The sequence below is a fragment of the Haliaeetus leucocephalus genome, unplaced genomic scaffold (assembly GCF_000737465.1).
Source record: "Haliaeetus leucocephalus isolate CR32 unplaced genomic scaffold, Haliaeetus_leucocephalus-4.0 Scaffold195, whole genome shotgun sequence".
Lineage (NCBI taxonomy): Eukaryota > Metazoa > Chordata > Aves > Accipitriformes > Accipitridae > Haliaeetus > Haliaeetus leucocephalus.
The window spans coordinates 1038881-1063969 of record NW_010972631.1 but is presented as its reverse complement, the minus strand read 5'-3'; the positions used below and the strand labels follow the sequence as shown (position 1 = coordinate 1063969).

Here is a 25089-nt window from a genome sequence, read left to right as displayed (position 1 = left end):
GCTTGCTAATCTGGTGACACAAAAAGGCTGGAAGGAAAAAGAGCCATTTAAAGTCAAGGACAGGTTGTCACAGGAGCAAGCATGTATAAATTAGCCTTGAGTATATTTAAACTGGAACTTTGAAGGGATTTTTTAGCCATCAGAGAGACAGGTTTTTGTGCAGTCTCCCAATAAGCAGAATAGGTGCAAAATAAGGATTACTTTCAGGATAGGGGTTGTTAATTTTTAGGATGGAAATTAGATGGCAGGCTTGTTGTAGTGGAGAAGTATGGATTAAGCTTTCAGATAAATTGAAACCCAGAGCCCTCTCCCCTCCACAAGGTGAAACTTGTTGCAAAATGAAGTGTAAAAATAAATTTATTCATGTGCATGCTTTTGTCCTCTGCTTTAACTCATAGTTTTCAGTTTGTTCTGTCAAATTAATTTTAAATTCTAGGGATTTGCTTTAAAATTAAAAAAAAAAAAAGGGTTTTGTACTTGTCAGCCAAAATTCCTGCTGAATCCTATCAGGGTTTTATTGGAGGAAGACATGCGGAGACAAAGCTCTTTGGAGGAAGAGAAATAGTTCCCACATCACTTTAGGCTTTAAATGTATTTCTGATACGCATCCGTAAGCGCAGACCAATTCTTGTGTAAAACACCATGCAGAGCCACAGCTTGAAGTGACCAGGATCTAGAGCTAAATGCCAGAGAGTTCTTCATTCAAACAGGATTAATTGAGCATATCTTAAGAAAAATGAAGGATATTTTCTGTAACAAACCAAGTACTATTAAATGCTGGATAGCTGGCAAGCTCGTCCAGTTCTATTTTTATCATATATATGGAAGGTCATATGATGTGGTTAAGTGCTGCTTCAGTAAACAACAATTCAGCTGCAAAATAGTATTTCATTTTTGTCACCTCTAAGCAGATGATTTCAGAAGAAGAAGAATATGAAAGAAACAAAACTCAATGGAGAATCCGTGTGTCCAGGTGCTCACTTCAGCGTTTCCTCGGGGATGCACTTGTTTCATTTTGACAGCGTTACTACCAAGGCATCTGTGCAGATGAAGTCAATATGGAAGTGTGCACCTCCCCTGACTCCAAGCGAGGGACACGGGGGCTCACTCCAGATTTGGGGCCTTTTAAAATATGTAAAGAAGAGCTGATGGCCACTAGCTCATACCGCTGTTGACGATCTGACATCAGGGAGCCGGAGTGGGAGAGGGCTGGTGGCACTGCGTTGCACACGCATCAAGTGCTCATCCTGGTTCTGGGATCTCTGCCACCAGCCACGTGGGGTCATGGCCGAGAGATGGCCTGGCACCCAGCAGAGACTTCATGGCTCTGCTCTTCTCAAAGGGCAGCTTCTTGACCAGGGTGCTCTGTTGCTGCTCTGCCTGGTAGGACAAAGGGATAATTTCCATTTTTATGCCTTTTTGTCTGATGTTCTTCACAGGTGTGAAATTTATAGCTGTTTTCTTTATGAAAGGGGCAAAAATACCCCAAACAACTGATCATACAAATTGGCTGATCCAACAAGCAGGTGCCTTTATAGACTATTTTGGTGAATATGCTGCAAAAGCTGGAAAATTAAGAGCTGAGCCTGGTATAATTAAGTCTTTTCTTGCAAGCAAGAAAGCTGGTCCCTTCTTTCAGTACTTTTGTAGTAGAGCTTTCTTTCAGTAAAGTTATTGACAGCTGCATCTTCGGCATGAAAGTACTGGGACTTTTGCTGAGCTACTCTGTCTTGCTGCCCTCCCAGGATGTTGTTTTCCTTTTCCTGGGTTATTTTTCTTTTGATTTTGTGAGTTGAGATAGGTTAGGGTGAGGGCTGAGGACAGATAGGGGTGGCACAGGAGGAGCGGTGGTAGTGACATCTCAGATGAGGTCGTCTCTTCTCTCGATCTTGTCCCCAGAACGGTGCCCAGAGGATGGAGAGAAGTGGGATTTCACCTCCCAGGCATCAACTTCTGGTGTATCCTAAGGATGCCTGGCTGAAGCAAGGCACTTCTGGGGGAACAGCAGCCCTTAACATGGCCTTGCTCCGTGCCCGGAGATGAAGTTTCCAGGTCTGAACCTCTGCACTGCAGCTCACCGAAACAAAGTGTTACTGGGTGTTGGGTTTCACTGGGGTGTTGCAGCACGGGGTGTAGCATTCAACAGTGAGAATTAGCAGGACCAGAAGAAACTGTGTATTAGCAAGCACGCACAGAGGAGTGTGCTGCTTCTCTGCTAAACGTGAAAAAGATTGCCAGAGGAAGTCATAAAGGTAGTACAGGCAGTTTTAATGTAATTTGTATAGCACCACAGGTTTTATGACTGTTTTTTCAAAGGGAAGCAGAATATAGCTTTTCTGCAGAGCGTAGCATTAAGATCATAACTATAAAATTGAATTCTGCGGAGAAAGGATGATCGTTTGGAAAAAAACAGAAATGCAAAAGGTGGTGCTTCTGTTTTGATTCAGTAATTCTGTTTGTTTATTTGATTTAACTTTTGAACTAGTCCTGTTATGAACCTTCCATATGGCAACACTTTTGCAATGCTGGGGTACTTGTAATCTTGTCATCAGAATTTCACCTTCAGAGCATGTTAAGTTCTTTAAAACAATCTTTTCTTTTCTTCCTTTTTAAGTACAGACAAACAAAAAAAGAAATGTATTTTGGTGCTTTCATGTTTTTGTGCTCCTTCAATTTGAAAAACTACTTGTGTCTGTTTTAAGCAACAAATGAAAATAAAAGGGGACTAGCAAACACTTAGGGACTTGCTGAATGCCTATTGAAGTCAATCAGAAACTTTCTGCTGACTTGAGTGAGCAGGTTATTCATGGAAAACAGTCTAACAAATCATCAGTGTGAACAATGTGACAAGACTTGGGTGTTGTTTTCAAGCTTTCTAATAAATCGTGGATAGGCATGTTTTTGTGTAAGTGCAGAATGGATGAATAAATAACATTCCTTGTGCAGCACAAGAGCAGGGTGAGATGGAGAACTGAATGTACTTGCATAAAAGTATCTCTAAATACATAAACACAGGGAAAGATCATGCGGATCATGGTGCTAAGGCCCCCCGTATGGATTTGGTTGCAGCATGCATACATTGGCAGCTGCTCTAAGAAAATTCTGCTTTTAAACAGTATGCATTGACAGCTGCCTGTCAATGCATGGAAGTTAGAATACAGATTAAATACAAACAAAAACCCTACCCTTGCATTTTACTGCTGAAATTCATGTGGCTGTTTACTGTGCGTGGCTGCAACCTGATAGGCCCCATAGCTATAGCAGCGTGTCACAGTTGTTGGAAGTTGCAGCCTTAGTGCAATAGGTCCCATTTATTTTGTCAATCAGCCCGTGACACTGGAGGATTTGTATGATTTCTTGCCTGCTGAAGCAATTATTTACATTTGAATAGAAGTCCAAATTGCATATTTTTTTGTATGAATGACTGCTTTATTGGTTCATTAATCCCAAGTTGTAGCAGTCTCTCATTTGTATTTCTGTAATAACCACCAAACCATTACAGTTCATATTTGGAAATGCTCACAAGCTTTTAAGTTGGTAATCTGCATGTTAAGCAGTCCCAGGGTTTAGTGTTGTCTCCTTGCAATGAGCATCTAGGACACGCTCTTGTTCTTACACGTTTCCTTTCCCACTAGGACCAATGCGTGTATTCAGATAAGCCCCCTCTTTGGTGCTGCAGTGGTGAGTCCAAAATGTCTTTATGGAGGAAACACGCAAAGGGAAATTTGTCTGTCTACCTTCATCTCTCTTGCCCCTAGATATTTTGGGTAGGATGCATTGCTGTGAGAGAAGAACTTTGTGGGCTGTTAGTTTGACTTACAGACATAAAGGCAAGAGCATCTCTGACTGTTGCTGCTGGGGCTTCCCGCTGTGACATGGACCCATCGAACGTTTCTCTCCAAAGCTTGCTGTGCTCCAATTTTGTCATCACAGCATGAGGGGCACCCAAATCGCCTTGTCTCTCCCTCACAGTTTGTTCTGGATTGGTGTGTGCGTGCATATGGACATACATACCTGTGTGTATGTGTCTGTGCGGGGAGGTGGGTGGGAGTGGTTTTCCAGTGTTTGCATTGCCCGCACTGGAACACTGTCCAGCTGTGCTGCCCATCTCTGCTGTCATTTCAGCATTACTGGGAAGAAAAAGAAAATCTGGCATTGCCAGTTCTTGCAGGGTTATGATTAATCTTGAGATAATCGGTGCTCTTCCAAAAGCCTGAGCCTCTAATCAGTATAATGTGCTGGAACTGATCCTCCTCCCCACGCTCCCATCCTAGGTAGGGTCATAATTTTCATTGATAGCATCGCTTTATAGGGGGAAGAGCTCAAGGACTGCATATATGCAGTAGCTCTGGTCTCTGAAAGTCCCTCTCTAGGGGTCTCCAATAGGTGGGATGCCTCTCAACCTATGCTTTTGGATAGAGAATCTCGAAACACACAGACCTTCTGGAGTAAAAATAATTCTCTAGTCTTCTGTTTCAATAACTCTTTTTTTTTTTTTTTTTTTTTTTAAATTTTTTAAAAAAAACCCCGGGTTTTGGGGACCTGGCTGAAGTTTTTGAACGCTTGGGGATGATGATAGGCGAAATGCACACTTTACGGTGAGTCTCCATTTGCTGAATGACAGGAACAGCCAGGCAACACTTGCTCGCAGATCTCCCTGGCCCCACGGTGCCCTCTTCCAGCAAGTGCCCTCTCCTCCTCCAGCACCCATCTCCTGTGGCTGGCCGTGAGCACTGGGAGGCTGCCCAGCTGTGGAGAACAGGGGACAGGTTGGTCCCGGTGACAGGAGAACTTGGTGCTCCCTGGGGCGAGGGCAGCCTCCTCCTCCAGATAAGCCTGTTCCCTGGGGCGGCTTTATTTTAATGTGCCTTAAGGCACTGAACAGGCAGGTGAAGGTCCTGTGATCTGGATCTCCTGCGGTTTTGCAACCTTTTCTTGTGCTTGTGCCCTGCCACCAGGCACGCTCTGTGTGGTGATCGCCTAGGAAGGTGTGTTGGGTGAGGCAAACATGTCCCTCATATTGAAATAAACTCATACTCTGCTTTCACAGTTTACTTAAAACACAGTACCTTTGGCTGCATCTCAGCATTTTTTCAGTGGTTAGAGATGGTTATCTTATCAGAAAGTTTCCCTGCTGGGTTATGCTCATGTAGTTGATGCTGTTTTCCTTTTAAAGTACATGAGCTGGCTTCAAGTTGGGTTTGTTTGGAATTTTTTCTGCTCGGTGCACAGATTGCAATAAATTGTTTTCATGATACATTAGTAACCTGCTGGGAAGTGAGATGCCTGGATTAGGTGATTTACTGATTGCCATTAAGTAATGTAGAAAGTCAGAACCCATAAACCTGAACGTGCTGGAGCACATATTCATAATCCAAACATATTGTTCATAGCCGGGAATGATTTGTCAATCTGGCTTTTTTTTTCTTTTTTTTTTTTTTCCCCGTTCTTTTTTTTTTTTCCTTTTCCCCATGTTGCCTGGAGACTTTTATGCCTCCTGCTATTGTGTTACCTGCAACAGCAACACTGCCCTGGCTCTCCTCCAGGCTGATGGAGAAGGAAGCGTGCTTGGTGCCCTTCGCTGGAGGGGCAAGCGTTTAGGGACCTGCGGCCGGGTCCAGCAAGAAGCACCCAGGCAGCAGGCTGGATGGCACCCAGGGGCAGTGGTGACAGCTGAAAGCGAGCCCTTCCCACGCCTTCAGCAGGGCAGGAATGGAAGTTTCCCACATGGGAACGAGCTGCTGCCACTAACGGGAGACAATGTTTGGGTTTTGAGAGACCTGTGTCAGAGTGGGTGAGGACTTTGCCCTTACATCTGGCCCTTCAGAACGATGGTGTAGGACAGTTAATCAACGTTTAACATTTTCGAAGCATGGCACAACTAGTCAGTGATGACACGGAAGTTTTGTCCCCAGCCCTTCTGTGGATTTCAACACTGGTTTTCCTTTTTGCTCTGAAGAGGCTGAATTCCCGAGGCTTTACCAGCTACACGGGTATGGGATCTGCTGTGTGGAAACAATCCTGTCTTGAGCTTGGTTTTTTATTTACTTGAAGTAGCTTTCCAGCTGGAGAAGTTGCTGAAAACCTCAGAGAGCTGATGGTTGCCTTCTGCTTACTTCAGGCCATTAGTAGTCAGACAGCTCTTGAGGTGTTCACTCCTTCTGTAGGTGATATATCTATCTTCCTTTGCAGGGTAAATGACTGGATGGAAAAATAGACAATAGCAGTGGTAATGAAGAAATAGATATATAATAGGTACAGGTGAAGAATAACGTAACTCTTCTTTATCTCATAAAATGCCTAGGGGACAAAACGGGATTCTTTGTGAAGATGCTCGGTGATTTTTAGCAATGGCTGGAATTCTGTTTTCTTAATTGTGATGAAATAAAATTTGCAATGAACAGTTTTAGTGTTGCTGTTTAACAGTTCTTAAGGTGTTTCACTTGCTTTTCATGTTGATGCTTTGGAATTTTATATATATATATATGTGTGTGTGTGTGTGTATACACACACACACTTCCTAGAGCGAGAGTTAATTCTTGATTCTCCCTTATGAGGTTTTGGGGTTTTTTTCCAGGTTGTACAGGTTAAACGTTTAGGGAATCGCTTGTTGTAGCTCTCCTCTGTTGTCCACACTGTCTCTTACAAACTCTTCCCTCTTTGAGCCTCTTTTCACATAGATTCTTATGCCCCTTTAAGGAGGAGCAACCTATTCCCCTTTTCCTGAAATGTTTTATTTTAAATTCTGTCAAAGGATGATCAAGTGGGGCTCAATTACAAGTAACTATTGTTTTCCTCTTGTCATTTCACTTAGATTTTTGGAAACCATTTGCTGGGGAGATGCTTTTTTTTTTTTAAATTGATTTTACTGTCAAATTTCAATCTTTGTTTTTTGGTTTTTTTTTTCTTCTCCTAAACCCATACATCAAGTATCCATCTCACTAATTAAAGTTTTTCTGTCCTTCTGTTTATTAGGGAACTGTCCTTGATTACACTATAGATTGAATTTCTCATGACTATTTTATACTCTTACTTTCATGTAGGTTAGAGCTTGGTAATGTTTAAAAATAAGTATTGTCTAAAAAAACCTGACAGGTCTTTGGCAAAATGAGGTTGGTTGTCGTACACGTGAAGTCACTTGGAGTGACTACAGGTCTTCCATTCCTTTTAAGGTGAGCGGCCATCATACACAACAGTCCAGTAATTCTTATTTCTATGGCAAAGATAGTACCTATTATGATATATGAATTAGCCTGCTATTGCAACTTTGTTGTACAGTGAAGTTGAAAGCAGTTGACAATTCTGCGCTCCAGAGGGACAGAAACAAAAAGGTCTTTAGGCATGGACATAAAGCCCGATCTGAATTTGCAAGGAGATATCCTTATGTGAATATAATGTCCCTTTTGTAGAGTATCATCACTATAAACTGAAATGTTGCAGGAGGGGGAGGAGGAGTTTTCAGCATACACAAAAATAACGTAAAGCCTTTGGTACACTCATATATGTCAGTTGCTGCTATTGCAGGTTTCAGATAGTGAGGTATGAACAGAAGAGCGAGAAAAAGCAGACAAAATTCTGGTCAACTACCATGCATAAAAATTCGTCTTAAGGTATTATTATTTTCTTCTCATTCATAGCATGGCCGGACCCCCCTGCATCTTGCTGCCCACAAGGGTCATCTCCACGTTGTCCAGGTTTTGTTGAAGGCAGGTTGTGACCTGGATATTCAGGATGATGTAAGTAGATACAACCTTCTTGCTTGGGGTAGAGGGCAAAAGGTAATTTGGAAGTAACAGTAGACCTTCACTTCTTTGAAGTAGGATTAAATGAAAACAAAATCTGTCTCTATTTTTGTAATTTGGAGTTGTAACCTCTAATTAGGAGATGCAAAACTGCGTGGCAGACAATGTAAAATGTGGTGGTTTTCAACGAATAGGTTGGTCCTCTTGCTCAAGCTGCAGAGCTTTATAAGAGCTCTGTTGTGGCAGGCGGGTGTGAGCAGCAGTGAGAGTCATTGTCTGCTGCTTGGTGTAGAAATGAAATAAGAGTTCGTTGTACTCTGTGGGAACCCACTGGAGGACGTCTGGTAGGGGACACAGTCTGTTGTGATGTTTGCCTGAAGCAGGAGATGCTTTTTGTGTAGACACATGCTGCAGCGTATAGAGTATTGAGCAGCTGCCCAGAGCGCTGTGCAGCGTCGCAGGGAAATGGTCCTGCTGGCAGCCGCACTCAGTGTGGAGGTGGTCGCATCTGTGAGGCTGTCGTGTGGTGAAGCATCAGCACAATGAAACCAGCTTTGGATTTAGCAAATGGTAGTTTGCTTTCATTCGATAAAATATGTCAGTTATTGGAATGTCTTGGTTTTCCATAAGGATAGTTCTAGTCTTGGACCAGGCTTTAAGGCACATTGGAGTGACCAGTAACATAGTTTGAGTTACCTCACTCTGATGAGCAAAAGTGTAGGTTGAAATTTGCAACAGCAGTTGAATAACCATGACTTCTTCAGATTCATTGCTAACTTCTGATAGCATGCCAGAACAAGTTTGGGAGGAAGGGTTGCTTTTGTTCCCCCTGTAATAAATAAAGTGAAGATTCTTCAAAGGACCTAGAGGTCCAAAGGTGGTTAGTAGAGGCACCTGTATGACTGTTAAAAGGATACTGGAAATGTCTAGGTGCCTTTTGAAAATCCCCTTAGGCATCTGTTTGCATCTAGAGAGTCTTAAATATCTATAGAAATTGGAAAACTGGTTTCCTTCTCTGCATGAGTAGCTGCTTCCCTGTGAGATGTGAGCAGTCTGTCTGACAAGCTTAGGACTGGGCTACTGATGCAGCCAGCTTTCTACTGGGAAACTTGTTTTTCTAGGAAGAAACTTTGCTTCCTGTGCCCTTTATTCTTTCCCTATGCCCATCTGTGAAGTGGAGCAAATTTGCAAGTGTAATGGGTGTATCAGTTTATTCAGATGTATCCTGAGTGTGTTTTTTGACTTCTCCCAGCAGAAATGATTCATCAGGTCTTTAAGACAAAATTGCAGGTACTTTACAAGTACAGTCAGTTTTCCTGATAAAAGCAAGTTGCTGCACTAAGAATGCAAGAGCTTCCACTGATTTGGTCAAATTGGGTTTCTGTGAAAACTGTTTTTTGAGTAAGTCTGGTTTTTTTTAATCCTTTAGGAATAAAATCCAGGCTGTTTATATGTAAACGTGATAGCTGTAATGGAAAAAACAGTAAATCAGTGTTTAGCATCGTTTCAGTTTAGTGAAGAGTCTTGCACTGTAGAAATGTTCAGCTCATAGAAGACCTATTTCACCTGCCTTGCAAGCTTCTCAGGGGCTTTGTTCATGACAACCGGATACTGCTTCTAAATGTGGTGACTAATCTGAACAGAATAGGTGCGTGCTTGATACAGAGATACTGTTTCTTTAAAATGTATTTTGATTTTAGCTCTGCATTTAGTGCTAGTGATTTGGCTGGGGTTGATGAGAGCCTCAGGAGTTGCTGAGTCTCACAGGGTGTGTTTGGATTTGTCTCAGAGGAGGAGGAAGGCTAAAACTCCAAGTGAAGATCTTTGCTTGTGAAAGGTATTAACTAAAATATTTCTGCTTTCCTTTTACATAGGTCTTCAAAGAAGGTTCTCTATTTATGGTTTCTCCTTGTTTAATTAATTTTTACACTTTATTTATGCCACACAGAATATGTTCATATTTTCTTTTAGTTGCAATCTATTGATAATGCTTTCAGTCACTTTTACTGTGTGCTTATTTGGCAGTGAAGGCATTTTACTTTCAAGTGTTGGTTAACATCTGTACATTTCGTTGCTGTTTTTCAGGAATACAGATTTAGGTTCAGAGATTAAATTGCTCGTGAGAGTGGGGAGTATCATATTTAATTGAAAAGTAAATTACTTAGCTAATTTTTTTCTGTGGCATTGTTGTGATAACACAAAAAAATCTCTGGGTTCTAAAAGGATGACCTATATTTTCTTTTTCTAAATAACAAGAGAAACCTAAACACATTTTGTTTTGGAGTTGACTCTCTTTAGCTAATGAACAAATGCAAGACTAACTTTTCATCTGCCACATGATAAGCAGAAATTTAAAAGTTGCTGAATGTTGTGGAGAGATTAAAACACTCACTTCATGTTCTACAGATACATTCTTTAAAACACTGTAAGAGCCGTAAGAATTAGTTGAAGAATGACCTCCAGTGGCCTGGAGTGGGATTATTATGAATTTCAACCGGTGGAGTCCAGCTCTGTAGAGTACGCCACCCCGGGAGCTAACTCTTTCCTTCTCCCTGCCAATACTGAAAACTCTTACTGGGATCCCAATGCCATCTCTGAATGGTCAATGAGTATCCATACAGCACACACCTCAGAAATAGTCAAGGAGAAGGTTGTCCCGGTGAAGGAAATCAAGGAAGAAAAAGATAAGAGAAACCAGAAGAGAAAGGCTAGAAAGGAACCTAGAAGATCAGAAAGAGAGAAGGAGGTTAGAAATCTTGTGCATCAACCCTGCCTTGAGCTTGACGTCTCCCACGGCTGCATGCTGCGAAACCTGGGCCGGGCGGTCTGGCGTGACCGAGCTCTTGTGCGGTGCATGGCTGCATGGCGGGCTTTGCGCTGGGTGCTCTGCATCAAGTTTCGTGCCCTGTATGCGCGCTCTGAAAATGTAACTGGGAAAACAAGTTGATTTAAAACAAAGGCCCGAGGCCCCGAAACTTCCCTTCTGGAAGCTCCAGTTTAAGAAGCAGAAAATTAATTTCAAATGGAACAATAACCCTGGGTTCATAATCATTTCTAGCTGAATGTAAATATGCAAAGCGGCTTATCCCCGTACTCCCATTTCAGTCTCATTTAAGCTGTAATTTGTTTCGTTCATGATTATTTTTTCACGCCTTGATCACTTCTGCTGGTCATGCATCATCATTTATCGTTCAGAGTGAAGTTCTTACTGTCTATCATGATGACTGCCTTTCTTTAGCAAAGGAGGAAGAGAGCGGCACGGTGACATTGAGAAACACTAGGGCACATTCAGTTGCCTTTGTGTACAGTTGCTTCAGGATATCCATGTATGCTTGTATGCTCCTGCGAGTATTTAACACTTGGTTATATTTTAACTTTAAAATATTTTGAACTTTCTACTGTGAATTTAGTGGTTTGATTTCACAGTGTAAGACTTACTTTGCAAGAGCCATCCAGCACTTTGTATCAGGGATTGAGGGCATCAGGTTTTGCTGGTTATTTTGGTGCAATTCTCCTGTAGCAAGACAGTTTGGTGATCTCTGCAAACACGGAAAGACAGCGAGGAGGTGAAGCGTGACACTGGAGAGGGGCTTTAAAGGAGATTGTACAGCTGATGGACGCTTTGGAGAATAGGAGTGTGCAGGAGAACAAAATATGGTGGTTATAGTATTTTTTTTAAATCAGAGAAAGAAAAAGTAACATGTATTACAAATTAGTGTAAACCAAATCTCATTAAATTTGGGCAGTAGAGTCTATAACAGAGACTCCAATAATGCAGGAGAGCTGGCAGAAGTACTAATATCTACCTGAAACCCTTTTGTAAGTTGCTTGTGTTGTTCCCTTTCCCTTGGGGTGAACTTCAGATGTAAAATAGATGCCTACCCGGTTCCTAAGGTGCCTGGTCCCATCCGCTGCTTGAAGTTATTCAGCAAATGAGGAAACTCGAGGTAATTGCAAACACCAGGGCACTGAGCAAGCACCACCAGCCTAGCCGACACAGGAGTGCTAAAGGAAAGGGTAATGCCAAAATCCATGGAGAAGGTCAAGATTTAGGTGTCTGCCTTTCTGCAGGACTCCCAGCCTGTAACCCTCTCCTGAAAGCAGGTGTTTAAGCTCTTTGTAAAGAGCATGGTTTCACCCTTTGGAAACGTACCCGCTGGTGCTGGGCCTTGCTGCACAAGGGTAGAGCTCTGAGGATGGGCAGTCCTCCATCCTCTGCACCGGGGGATGCAGACCCCTATCCCAGTCTCCCAGCGTCTCCCTCTCTCTAGCCTAGTGAATACCGAGATTTTTCTTAAAAGTGGAGCGCCTCCAACGCAGCGGTGCTCTTGCAGCAAGACAAGCTGGGCGAGTCCTGTGACCTCTGGGCTGCTGCAGTAAAAGCCAGTGGCCACCTCCTTCCCTGGCCTGATTTCAAAGGGCGGTGGGTGTACCTGCAGCTGGCGCGGGCGGCTTCTTCCAGCAAGAAGAAGCAGGGTGAGAGAGAGGAGGGGAGACAGGGGCTGCGGCAGGGCGAGATGCGTGTGACACGACCATCTCCTCGTGCCACCATGACGGTGGTGCCCCGCGGCAGCATGCAAGACGAGATGTCCGGCGTGTTGGAGTGGGAACGCTTGAGTTTGAGTTGCTTTCAGGGCTAGACGGCAGCTGAGGAAGGGGATTTAAGATGCACCGGTGTAGACTTAAGTGCCTTACTTCTACCAAGCCCCACTTAAGCACCTAAGTGTCTTTTTGGCTTCGGGCCCACATCTGCTTTTAGGCAGACTTTGTTGTTTCTGTCAAGGTCACATTTGTGTGACACAGCACTGGAGTTATCTCTCTTTGTTGCTACTGATCTGTGGTCTGTTCTGAAGGCACAGATCACTTACAAATAGGATAATAAATTGTGCCCAACATAATAGTCAGGGCAGTTAATACGCATTTACCAGTGTAATTGCTCTCCGAGCCTCTGGAACAGCCCCCTAATGCCTTGCTAAAGGCAGAACTCCGACGAGCGCTTTCAGAGACAGTTATTTTAGCAATTAATAAAAACATACGAGTCGGTGATTACACTGTCTGAAAATTCATGCTGTGAAAAAAATATAACTCATCTGTTTTCTCAGACTCCCTAAGAGGCAAGTTAGGGGTTTGCTCCTCTGCTGATGGGGAGGCGAGACAGGTTAGAGACGCAGCGGTGCGGGCAGTGTTATGTTATATAGCAGTGGGCTACGCCATCTGTGGCTGGGTCGCTCACTGGCTCACACACAAAGGGCATTGCAGCCTGGTGGTTCAGCTTCTGCAGCACCTTAAGCAGTTTAAGGTTAATGTGTGTGCCGAGGTCTGAGGGAATGGCTGACCGGGTCCTGCGCTGCTGGCTGAGGGGCCTGGGGGTATTCACCATTGATACCTGCCATCTCTTCACTGGGAGGTGCCTCAGTCCAGGTGAGGCAGGGTTGAGATATCCTGACACTCCCTGTTACATGGATGAGGTATTTATTTACCTGGTCGGGGTGCTGGCTGGACCTTACTCTTAGATGCTTGGCTCTCCCCATGCTTGTGTAGGGAAGATGTCAGCACCAAAGCCCACACCTTGGGCAGGAGCCTGCCATCTGTGGGACTTGTGTCCCTACACCTACCCAGGCTTCCATTTTGGGGACCAGAATATAGTATGGGACAAAGCCCCGGCATGGCTGAAGCTGTCCCAGTGCTGCTCTGCAGCTCCAGTGAATGGCCCCCCAGCACATGGACTGGGCTCCCCAAGGGAGACCTGCTCCTGCAGCAATGAGGTGTGCTTCCCGCTTTCCTAATGTGTGTTTGATTTGGTCTTCTCCACGGTCAATTTTCTGGACTGTAAAGAAGTAGGAACCGACTGTTCATTGTTCAAGCTCCATCCATCGCAATGGCAGATGTCATCTTGTTTTAGTCTTTATTATAATATCTTCTGTAGTTTTGCTGGTGCAGCAATACCAGTTGGCAGGAATAGGTTGCCAGGTTACTTTCCACTTCATGGTAGTCAGATAAAATGACCTTTGCACTGTCCACATTACCCATTGCTGCAGTAACAGTAGCTGTGCCAGTCATTAGTACCATGCGCTGTCAAAAATGAGTGTTAAGTTCTTCCCTGGATTGTTAGTGAGCAGATTTGTGTAGTAATAGTTACTAGAAACTATCCGACTCTTGCACTTGTGGGATGGTATAATTTGGACATTTTCCATAACATTTTGGTTATCTTTAAATTTGAAACAAATACACAAGTTCAGAGAACTTACAGTGCTGTCAGTTTTCAAATACTTTGTGTTTTTCTGAAAGTCCCAGTTCCTGGAACCATTACTGTCTTTGTTCAAAATCTCCTAAAACACATTTCCAGTCTTAATTAGGGACAAGAACAAAAGTAAGAGAGTTTGTCTAGAGACAAAACATAGATAACAAATTTGAAAAAAAGCCTTCAACACAATTTTTTAAAATCAACTTCATGATTATAAGCCAATTTAATGATTTACTGGTGGTGGGAGTTGGCATTACAGGGGTTACTGAAAGGTTGTGGTTGGCAGTGTTCATTTTTCCCGTATGGAGTAGTAACTATTTTGGTGTCATTAGCACAAAAGAATCCCACCACGAGCAATTTTTAAATCAGCTGCTAATTATCTTTGACAACAAATTATTCAAATTATCCAGTTATCTAAAGACTTGTGGACTGTAGTACAGAAAATACAGAAACTCCTCTAGTTTTAGTATTTAATATAATGTAGTATTATCTGATGAAGATTTGTAGCAGAGAAATTTTGTATCTATTTAGGACTAGCTTCCTGCAAGCTTTTTTTCCTCAGAATACGCTGCATATCTCTGCCCTGCATGTGTTTTTGGTGATGGTTATCTAGATAAGCAGAAGTGGATTGGATTCCCACTCTGTTTATTCATCCCCCAAAAAGGCTGTGTGCAGCTTTGAAGCTAGTCTTTGTGCCTGGACTCAGGCTGTGCTTCTGCATTGCAGGTTCAAAGCAACTTCAAAGGAAAGCCAAGACTGGTTGTTGTGGCAGCAGTGGAGCTACTGCGGCTCATTTTCCCATCAGTCTGTGTCTTATATCCTTACATGCTGCTGTATAAATCCTCCTATTCCCCCTCTTTTATCATGGTCTCACCAACATGCACATAAAAATATGTAGATAACCCCAATGGGCAGGGCCAGTAGTTTGTGTCTCCCTAGTCTTCAGTTTCTGGAAGGCTTGTAGAAAATTAATCTTGGGCTCTCTAGCTCAGCAAATGAATTCAACACTTGTTAGAAGGGAGATAGATGGGCAGTCAGACAAGATGACTGCATCAGCATTATTTCTTTTGGAAACTTGGCCATAAAGGAAATAAACTGATATAAGAAACTTGTTTGTTGTTGCTACGTGGCAGGTCGAAGAGAAGTGACCTCAAGATTGCTCAGTTGCTTGAATGAAATAAGTTGATGGTCTTGCAGTTGTGGTCCTCATCATAAAAGTGCCTCCATTCTTAGCACTAATTGGTAAATTCATCAGAGGTGCTGAAGAGACTGATCTCATCTCATGCTCCTTACCCTAAGCAGGGCTGATGGAGCAATCAGAGCCAAAACAGGAGAGCCTCATCCAGTTAGTGTAAGTACTGGAGGATCATTATGATGAATTACGACAGCCTGTAATTTGCTTTAGTTCCCTACAGATACTGTTGATTATTAGACATGTAGTGCCAAATGTGTTAGATTCACTGCCTTCTAATACTACCATATTTTTAGAACGCTTCAGCGCTGTGTATGGGATTGTGATGACTTGCAAACTTCTGTAAACAGTTGGTTTGTGGCTCTCTGATACTTTCAATAACTTCATTAATCTTGGAAACTTTAATGATAGTTGTTTATGGGGACTGTTTTCAAAGGCAGCTTGGTTTTAAACAGTTAGTGTGTTGAAGATGCAGCCCCTGTGTGTGTTGTATGCATTTGCCTTGAGTCAAAATGAGGTGGGAATGGTACTGATTACAAACTTGCTTCTTTTTGCAGGGTGATCAGACAGCATTGCACCGGGCTGCTGTCGTAGGGAACACCGATGTTATAGCAACTCTGATTCAAGAGGGGTGTGCTTTGGACAGACAAGACAAGGTAACAGGCAAAAGCAAAGCCCTGTGGGATGGCAGCCTTGCCAGTCAGTAACATTAAGGTCTCAGACAGAAAGTTATGGTTTATACTCCTGAGTAAGTATCTGATGCTTTGGAAGTAATTGGAACAGTTACGTTGAAAAAAAGCTATACCATCTTTTTAATATAAATTACTAATTTAGTTATTTTTTTATATCAGGCTGATAGTTTTTGGTTTAAGAGTCTGTTCTCAGCTCAATAAGGGATGAATTAAAGAAATGTATAACCATACTATGCCCTACGCAAAACACTGTACAGTTTCCCTTGATTATCCCAGAAACTGAGAATCCCAGGCTGTAAATTTAGTTTGGGAGTAAATGTAACTAATTCCAAGTTCCAAACAAAAATAACAATATTTTTACCCTCTTCTAAAAAATAAAATAGAAACTAAGCTAGTAGGAAAGGAAAATATTTAATTTTTTAAGTGAGAGGTGGGGCGTGCAGCTGCTGCATTCTGAATGTAACGTTACTCTGCATGTGGGCACAGTGCACTAACCTTCTCCTCTTGTGTGTGTGCTCTTCAGGATGGGAACACTGCTCTTCATGAAGCTTGTTGGCATGGATTCAGTCAGTCTGCCAAAGTGCTCGTTAAAGCAGGAGCCAACGTTCTTGCCAAGAACAAGGTGAGACCCATGCAGGAGGAGCTTTCAGTTCTGGTGTAAGGTGGCTGATTCTCAGCACTGGAGATTTCTGGCCATGGTGTTTCTCAGTGGGTGGGGGAGCAGCTCCTTGTGGGATTTTTTTCTTCTTTTTCTGCATTTATTACGCCTGGATGGTTCCTCCACAGGTATTAGGAAATTCATATTTTGACAGCTGATGCAGGAGGAACTCAGTAGCACGTTGAATGATACATTAATTACAGCTGAGGAACGCTGCAATTCCTGTGGAAATCTCCACAGTGCTCTAATTTATACCAAGCGGATTCATTGTGATTGGTGCGATTTAAAATTAAAACAAATTGTACTAATAGAAAATGGCATTCAAAATCCATTTTGGGGGGGAAATTAAACAGCCAAAGGAATGTAAGCCACAGAGGGAAAAAAATAGTGTATCTTTTGTTAGAAAGTTCTTCCTAATATATTAGTGTAGGCTCCTACCAAAATCTTGTAATGACCCTGGATTATGTTCCTTTTGGTATTTATAATACCTTGAGAGCAGTTTAGAGGAAAGAATAACAAAGCAAGAGGTTTTAGTTCCACTCTAATTGTAATACCTGTGGGAGACTTCTCTTCAATTCACTAATTCAAAAGTTAATGGAATAGTCTAGGAAATGGCGGTAGCAGCCTATGATGTGAGCTGAGTCAGCGTTTGGACTGCTGTGCCGATGGGTCAGTCAGATTGCACGGTTGGCACCGCGTCCTTCGTTACAGCTGAGGGGGCTTCGGGATGGCTTTATGGGATCTCTGAGCAGTTTTTGGTAAACGTGTCTCTAAAACAACAACTGAAAGGGACTAGGGAAGAAAGGAGAGAACTGGCCAAAGTCTAAGTTTTTGAGTAAAAAGGCATGTTGCCTGGACATAGTGTTTCTGTATGTGGACGTGTATATATGCAGTGTATATGCATATGTTTGTACAATCGTGATCACTTCGTGGTCTGTAATTGCATCATCTTTGATATTATTTTTTATGTATTCCTTCTTTTATATTGTTCCAACTTCCAATTTTTATTTTCTGTAACTATTTTTGCTGTAATCTTCACCTACATTAGTATCAGATGTACTTTAGACAACTTCCTATGCTTGACTTTATAGTCTTGTGAACCATTATACTCCTATCCCTGGATACCCTTGTCTGTGTATATACATATACTTCTGTACAAGGCTCTGGGCTTAAGATGCAAGTCTGGTTATGCTGCATGCTTGGATACCTCAGGGTATTAGAAGACTTAGCTTACAATACAGCATATGTCAACTGGAGACAACCTCTCTTGGAAAGCATGTGCACAGAATAGCTCAGCAGGGTCGATGTCTGAAATATGACTGGCAGACTTTAATACTGTGTGAGCAGCTCCTGCACTGGTCTTTCATGTCTTACCTGCACAATCCTCTCCCTTTGCATTTCACTGTTTGGGTGTTTTTTAATGGACAGGATCTTTCCTCAGGAGCTGCTGAAAAATGCATGAATTGTGCATGCTTGCACACAGGCACGTGCTTTTACCCCTTTTGATCTCAAGAAAAATGAAGAGCTTAAGTCTATTTAATCCCAAAATGTTTTCTCTGGTCTCTCAACTTTTTATGTTGCTGACAACAAGGCATAATCTTTCTGACAGCTTTTCTGGCAGCCAAGGCTGAGTGCCATGTGCAGGAGCACCCTGCGGGCTGTTGACTTACACCTGGGCATCATGCGATTTTGGCTGGATGGGACAGATACAGGCTACTAGATTTGCCAAACCCTGCTAAGCAGCAGAAGACGGGAGAGATTTGACTCTCTATTTTCTGTAACTCCTGGTTAATATCTCCTGGGACTGCTTGGAGAACACTTGTACGGATGCACTTTGCGCAGCACAGCACCTCGAGCACAGCATATAAAAGAGCAATGCAATTGAAGACGGCTTCTATATTAAGCGAAATGCAGAGGCCAGACAGGACACCTGGGATTTTAAAGGCAAGTCAGGCAGGCATCTGAGGAATGGAACAACACATGGGTAAACCACCTGGGTAGCCGTATTCCTCCTGTGCAGGAATCACCCTGGAGATGCAGTTTATTTTCAGTCAAGTTGGCTTAATAAAAACTCTTCCACCGTGATAGATCATCCCGTGAGATCAGTTGTAGCCTTCTTTTTAGATCCTCCATCAGTCCATACATTTCGGTGAAGATTCGGTGGACCAGTGAAGACCCCCAGATTGGTACAACTTGGACCGACTCTCCCTCTCACAGAAGCTGGTGAGAGATTTGTCACCCTGTGGGAGATGAGCCAGATGAGCCTGCTTTGTGAGCCCTGACCCTAGGCACCAGGACCGTGACTTCTCCGAGCATTGAGGTCCTCGCCCATCACCTGCTGCACAGGACCTCTCTGCCTTCCCACCAGGGCCGACCTTCCAAACAGCAAATGATAAAGACATTGCAAAGGCTTTCCAAAGATAAACCCAGGAGGGAAAAAAATGACACTTAAATGCGATTTAGCTGAGAAAGAAAATATTCACATCTGCCACAGCTTAGAGACTACATTCAGGCCTGAAATAGTCTGTAACATGGAACTGAAGACCTAAGACCACATCTAAGAGTCGGCCTTTTGTAATTCAAACCCTGCAGCTTTGATCTGTGTCTTGAGAGCACAGGGGACAAATTAAAGGACATAATCAAGGTGAACAGGTAGCCTAGTAAGCATGGGAAACCTTTTTACCTGAGCTTATTTCATTTCTAGCTCCCAAGAGCCAAAAAGCCCAAACATTTTCAGGCCAACAAAAGCCAAATGCTGCCAGAAAAACTTGTCAAACCCATAAAATCCTTCACAGCGTTACAAAGACAATACACAAGCAAACTCTGCTTTGATTTCCGTCCTTAAAAACTGCATGTTTGCTCCTTTCAGGAACCTTAGCATGTGATTCTCTGGGGTTTGGGTGGCTTTTTTTTTCCCTTCTCATCTTGGCTGGAGACTGGCGTGCTTTCTGAACATTGAAGCTTCCCAGTACCGTAAAATCTGCATCCTGCCCTGTGAGAGCACCTACAGACCCAGCCAGACTTAGAGCTGGTTTGTGTTATGATCATGAGGAAACAAAAATTGTTGTGACCCTCACCTGCCTAACACCCTGCAACAGTCGCAGCTGGCTTTGCTTGAGATGTGAGATGCCGTGCCGTGGCAGTGTGTTTCTTTGTGTGTGTGCATGGGGGCAACCTGAAACACAAGAGTTGTGTTTCTTTAAATGAAATACCTGATAGTGCTGTTTGATATTAATGAACCAGACAGTTTCTAGAGTCTTTGCTTCCTGCAAACGGATTTGACCAATGTAGATATTGTTAGACTGTCCAATTTCTGCCTTTACTATGTCCCAGATAAATAATTTCCAGGATGAAGAGGGTATTTCAGTCTTCAGGTTCATTTAGCTCATATCTTTGGGAAAATAACAGTGACAGTTTCCGACCCCTGGGTGGATCTTCTTGTGGGAAGACCTGTGAGGTTTTATTTTTTAATGCTTATGTCCTATTTTTAAATACGGCTTTTGTATTTTCCTCTATTTCTCTAAGGCAGGTAACACACCTCTTCACCTGGCTTGCCAGAATAGCCATTCCCAGAGTACTCGTGTTTTGTTACTTGGAGGATCTCGAGCAGATCTCAAAAATAATGTGAGTTTTGAAAAGGATGTGTTCATTTTTGTGTTCCTTTTTTCTATCTATATTGCTTTAACTTGTAGAAATACTCATAAATGCTTTAAGCTGTGATTTTTATTATAAATGCTATTGAAAAAAACCACTAACAAACCATTGTATACATCATGTACAGGAATGCTGTTGATAGGACTGAGCGATGCACTACTTGTACCCATCTCTTGAGCAGGGATGGAAGGAGCCAAAGGGGGTTTTGCTGTTGCACAGACAGAGGCAGCTGGTCCTTTGCTGCTTTTTGGGGTCCTGATGCCCTGACCCATACACTGTCATGCAATTCTGCAAAAGGGCTTCTCTCTCAAAAAGATGGAAATCTTAAAAGGGGTTTATGCCAGAGCAGTGAAAGTCTTCAGACCTGCCCTTACTGAGACAGATAACTGTGTGTTGTTCTGTCAAATGAGGTAGATTCAAGGTGACTTCAATTTCAGACAGCTTTCCTCCTATTTCATAATGATTTCTGGCATGGCAAAGGAAAAAAAAAACCAAACCTACAAAAGGAAGCCAGATGTTTTTGTCGCTGCTCAACAACCAGGTGGGCAGAGGCACACAGAAATGGAAACCTGTGGGGCTCTGCTCCCAGCTCCCAGTCCCAGCTGCACATGTGCCACCCCTGGCCCCACTCGTCATGTTTTCTTCATTATGTGCGACACTGAGTTGAGTTTCCAAATCACATTGGTTTGCAGTTCAGAAGAACAGGTTTAATGTAAAAATGTAAATCAGATTTTGTAGTGCAGTAAGCCAGCATGTTATAATTCCAGTATTTCCCATCAGTGGTTAAAGAATTTGTACCCCTACCTTGCCTGACCCCAGCTCTTGCTAAACCTTCCCACCCATGATAGTAGATTTTGTACCGCAGAGAAGACAGCATTGGTGTTCAGTGGCGGTGTGTGGCACTTATTGCTCTTTTTGGTTTAATAGGATTATTTCATCCCTGAACATGACAAGTGGAAGCTTTCTTACTGCGATTACATGCTCAGAGCTTTGTTTCTGTTTGCAGGCAGGAGATACCTGTCTGCATGTGGCTGCTCGTTATAATCACTTGCCCATCGTTAGGGTGCTGCTCAGTGCTTTCTGTTCTGTCCATGAAAAGAACCAGGTCAGTGCATGAACCTCATTGCGTCTCTGCGCCCTTTGCATACAGCTAGTTGTTGGGAAGAGGGATTCCTACCCAAGTAATCCCGCTTCACTCTGTGTTTCACTGTACCACTAAATGCCTGAGCTTTTAAGGGTAACTTTAAAGTAATGGCATATCAGCGGTTTATTATTTTGCCATCGCATTTGCATCATTTCTTTAAAGCATTGCCTACTTATGAGGTTCTGCAATTATGTGTTGGTGTAGGAAGGGGGTTTGGGACAGGGGTAGGGGCGTAGGGCTGGGAGTTGGCACTCCTGGGTCCTTACCAGTTCTGTGCAGAATGGGACTGGGCAAGACACTCAGTCATTTTATGGGGCCCATTTTCTCCTCTGTAACTAGGATGTAATGATCCTATGGCCATTACAGAGACATTGTGAAGCAGAACTCACTAATGTTCAGATGCTACAAAAGTGTGAATTTCTCTGGAATACTTTGCTGCATTTTGCGGTAGGGGGAATTAAAAGGACATAAAAGTGAAGAAGAAGTATGCTTTAAATTCAAAGTAATGATCAGTCTAACCTAGGATTAATCGTTCATAGTTGTTTTGTAGAGAAGTAATTGATTGCTGTACCTATACCATAGCCTAATTGGGTGGTAGAAGGGAATGGATTTAGTACATTAAAATGTGCTAAATCTGCTAAATAAACAGATTATGTGGTGCTTAACCGCATCGTCTCATGTTCCTGGGAAATTTTCCCCGTGTAGTTGAGGATCATAAAGATGTTTTCTGATCTGTACATTTAATCTTGTTTCTTAGATATGAGATATTACAGCAAACAAAATGGGTTTCAGCATGTTAAATTTACTACGTAATTTTATTTGGAAATGAGTTTTTTAACTTGCAAAATGAGCCACTGAATATTAAGATTAACTGGTGTGAACCTGGCCCAGAGAGACATCCCTTTTATTCATTCCCCAGCACTACCTGAAGTTGTTCCATATTTGCACGTATAATGATTTTATTGATGAATATGCCTCATCCAAGTTAGCAACAAGCAATAGATTTCCACTAGTCTGGAGGAGTTCTGATTATCTGAAGGTAAAATGCAAGGCAAAGGGGACAGGAGGGCATTATATACATGTGTCCTGTCTCCCTTGAACAGTTGCTGGCTCTGTTACCGGTGCCCGAATCTGATCACAGCCGTCTTCACCTCACTGCCACAGGACAAGGGCAGGCCAGTGTGTTAGTGCTGGACCTGTATTGCCTCCTGGCTTTGAGCCAAAACCTGTTTTTCTTGAGGTATCTCATGAAGAGAGCACCAACCATCTCACTGCTGGTACTTACCTGATTATTTTTGAGTAATGTGATACATGTGATACATGACCACCTGCGCACCAAATAATCAAACCTGCAAAAAAAAAAAAAAAAAAAAAAAGAAGGTTGTGGTGGGAAAACCACTTCTGCCCTCAGATGTCATATCAGTTTGCTGGCAGTAGAGCTGGGCTGTCTCCAAGCTGCGTCGTGTGTCACTTGGTTTAGTTAAACCAGATCATCAGCACCCCAGCTGTATTTCTCAAAACCAGGTTGAAGTAGGTCCTTGCCCCCTCCTGTCCCCTTCCTCCCAACTCTGCTTTTTTTTATTGACCAGGCCTTATTTAAGCTTAGTTGTTGCATCAGTAAGTGTAGGTCTTTTGACCTCCGAGCATCTTTTAGGAAGGTGTGATTTCTGCAGGGTAAGACCCAAGAACTTGTGTTACAAGATTGTTTTCTGCTTTCTAACTTGTAGGCAGGGGATACTGCGCTCCATGTAGCTGCTGCTCTAAATCACAGGAAGGTGGTTAAGCTGCTGCTGGAGGCAGGGGCTGATGCATCCGTTGTCAACAATGTAAGCATGATCCGGAGTTTCTTTGGTGTTTTGTATTAATGTAGACTCCCTTCAACACTCTTCATTGTGCTGGTAGAAAATATTTGGGTGTTAGAGTTGAATTAAATCTGGGTAAATGAAAAAAGTTAGTCATTTTACTCTTGCATACAGAGTGTGTACTAATCTTGGGTGGAGAAATTCCACATTTCCAGTAGTTTGTGTTTTGAAGGAAATGCTGTTTTCTTTTTCCTCTCAGGCAGGTCAGACCCCTCTAGAGGTTGCCAGACAGCACAATAATCCTGAGGTTGCGCTCCTCCTCACTAAAGCATCACAGGTACGTTACAAATCTCTCCCCAACACACACATACACATGGAGCTGAGGCCAGTTAACCTTGAGAGACCACATCCCCTGGTCCTTAATCTTCTGCTGTGAAAGGTGCCTACGTTTCTGCTGGCTTTGTGTGCTGGCCTCAGGTTTGTTGACGTGGAGGCTTTCAGCCCCCAAGCCCAGCAAAGGTGTGCACATTAAACCTCAGCATTAAGCACTGTCAGAGGTCCCACTGTCCTGACTGGCAGAGGATGGAGCAGCCAGAGGCACTTGTTCCCTGTGGTGGCCCAGGGCTTGGTTAGAAAGCTGTCTTGTACCTGAAAGCTCCTGGGTTGTGTCACTCTGCTGCCTGCCTCAGACATGTCCCATCCCCAAGATGGTTGCTCCTGCTTATGCTCTGTTGCTGTGTGTGAAATGCTACGGTGCTCTTCGACCAGAAGGCATGTAGGAGGGCTCTGTGTTCTGGTATGAGACCTGGCGTGATCCCTGCCCAGCTCCTCCTTGTCACCTCTGCGTGAGAAGGGCTGGGCTTCGCAACCAGCCTGAGGAGACAGGAGGACATTAGGAGGCATGCTCACCCCTCCAGGGGACAGCAGAATGCCCTGATAGACTTAGCTCAGTCAGTGGTGGTGTGTTTTCACAGCTATAAACACCCACATTGCTTTGCCCATCAGCGTCCATCTGGCAGTGCGCTCTCCTTTATCCATTGCCTTTTAGATGGAGGTGAAAAAGGTTTGCTCTGTTATTTGGCTTCTGTGGTAGGAAAGAGCGTGACATCACTGAGTAACAGTGTGGTCTGCCTTCAGGTCTCACGCTTTAACCGTGGAAGAAGCCTGAGAAAGAAGAGAGAGAGACTGAAGGAGGAAAGGCGCGCTCAGTCGGTACCACGGGATGAAGTGGTACAGAGCAAGGTACAGCCTGGCGTTACCAGCTGCATCTGCTGCGAGGAGGGAGTGTAAATAAAACCCATCAGGACTAAATCTGTTCAGAGCCATCACTTGTGCGTGACCACGGCAGCTGTCTGAGGCAGTCTGTCATGCTTTGCTGCTAAAGAGTTGCCCACTCACATGTGCAGAGCAGCTTAAAACTGGGAAATTGAAGAAAAGGCACCTTTTCCTCATCTCTGCAACGGCTCTGAACTCCCTGTCTTTGCTTCAAGCAGGGCAGCATCTCAGCTGCTGATGACACGCCGAGCAGTGACCAGCCACCGCAGAGGAAGAGCGATCTGAAGGGTGAACCCCGGTCAACCTCACCAGATCCCAAAGGGAAGAAAAGCAAAAAGAAAAAGCCAAAGGAAAAGGTATCAGTAGATTTAAAACAGCAGAGAGCAAAGGGATAGCGGTTGAGCAATAGTACAGGGGTCCCTTCGGTGTGCCAGTGAGTCAGGGCAGCAGCCCTGCCGTGCTCCAGGGGCAGAGATAGTCTTCAGACAAAACCGATTTCTGGTGGGGGGTAATTCTGCTGTTGAGGGTCACGTGAACTGGATTTGTGTGGAAATCGGTTATTGTGCTGACAGACACCAAGGTTGTGTCCAGCCACTGCAGCTGGATTTGTGTTTTAATTTAGCATTTTGCTGTAATTACCACAATGGATTTGTCCTGTTCCCACCAGGAATAGTTTACCAGGGGGC

At 43.4% G+C, this 25089-nt stretch overlaps 1 protein-coding gene across 4 annotated transcripts in view; it reads left to right on the top strand.

Annotated features, from left to right (window-relative positions):
* ANKRD6 (ankyrin repeat domain 6) overlaps positions 1-25089 on the top strand; it is a 35209-nt gene that overhangs the window by 2398 nt on the left and 7722 nt on the right. For 2 of the 4 annotated variants that reach the window (XM_010565685.1, XM_010565684.1), the window contains exons 2-10: positions 7638-7736; positions 15736-15834; positions 16394-16492; positions 20054-20152; positions 21189-21287; positions 23054-23152; positions 23388-23465; positions 24266-24370; positions 24622-24759. In XM_010565685.1, coding sequence (XP_010563987.1) covers positions 7638-7736; positions 15736-15834; positions 16394-16492; positions 20054-20152; positions 21189-21287; positions 23054-23152; positions 23388-23465; positions 24266-24370; positions 24622-24759 — 915 coding nt within the window. The remainder of the gene's footprint in view (positions 1-7637; positions 7737-15735; positions 15835-16393; positions 16493-20053; positions 20153-21188; positions 21288-23053; positions 23153-23387; positions 23466-24265; positions 24371-24621; positions 24760-25089) is intronic. The other 2 variants (XM_010565686.1, XM_010565687.1) reach the window with 2 other exon arrangements.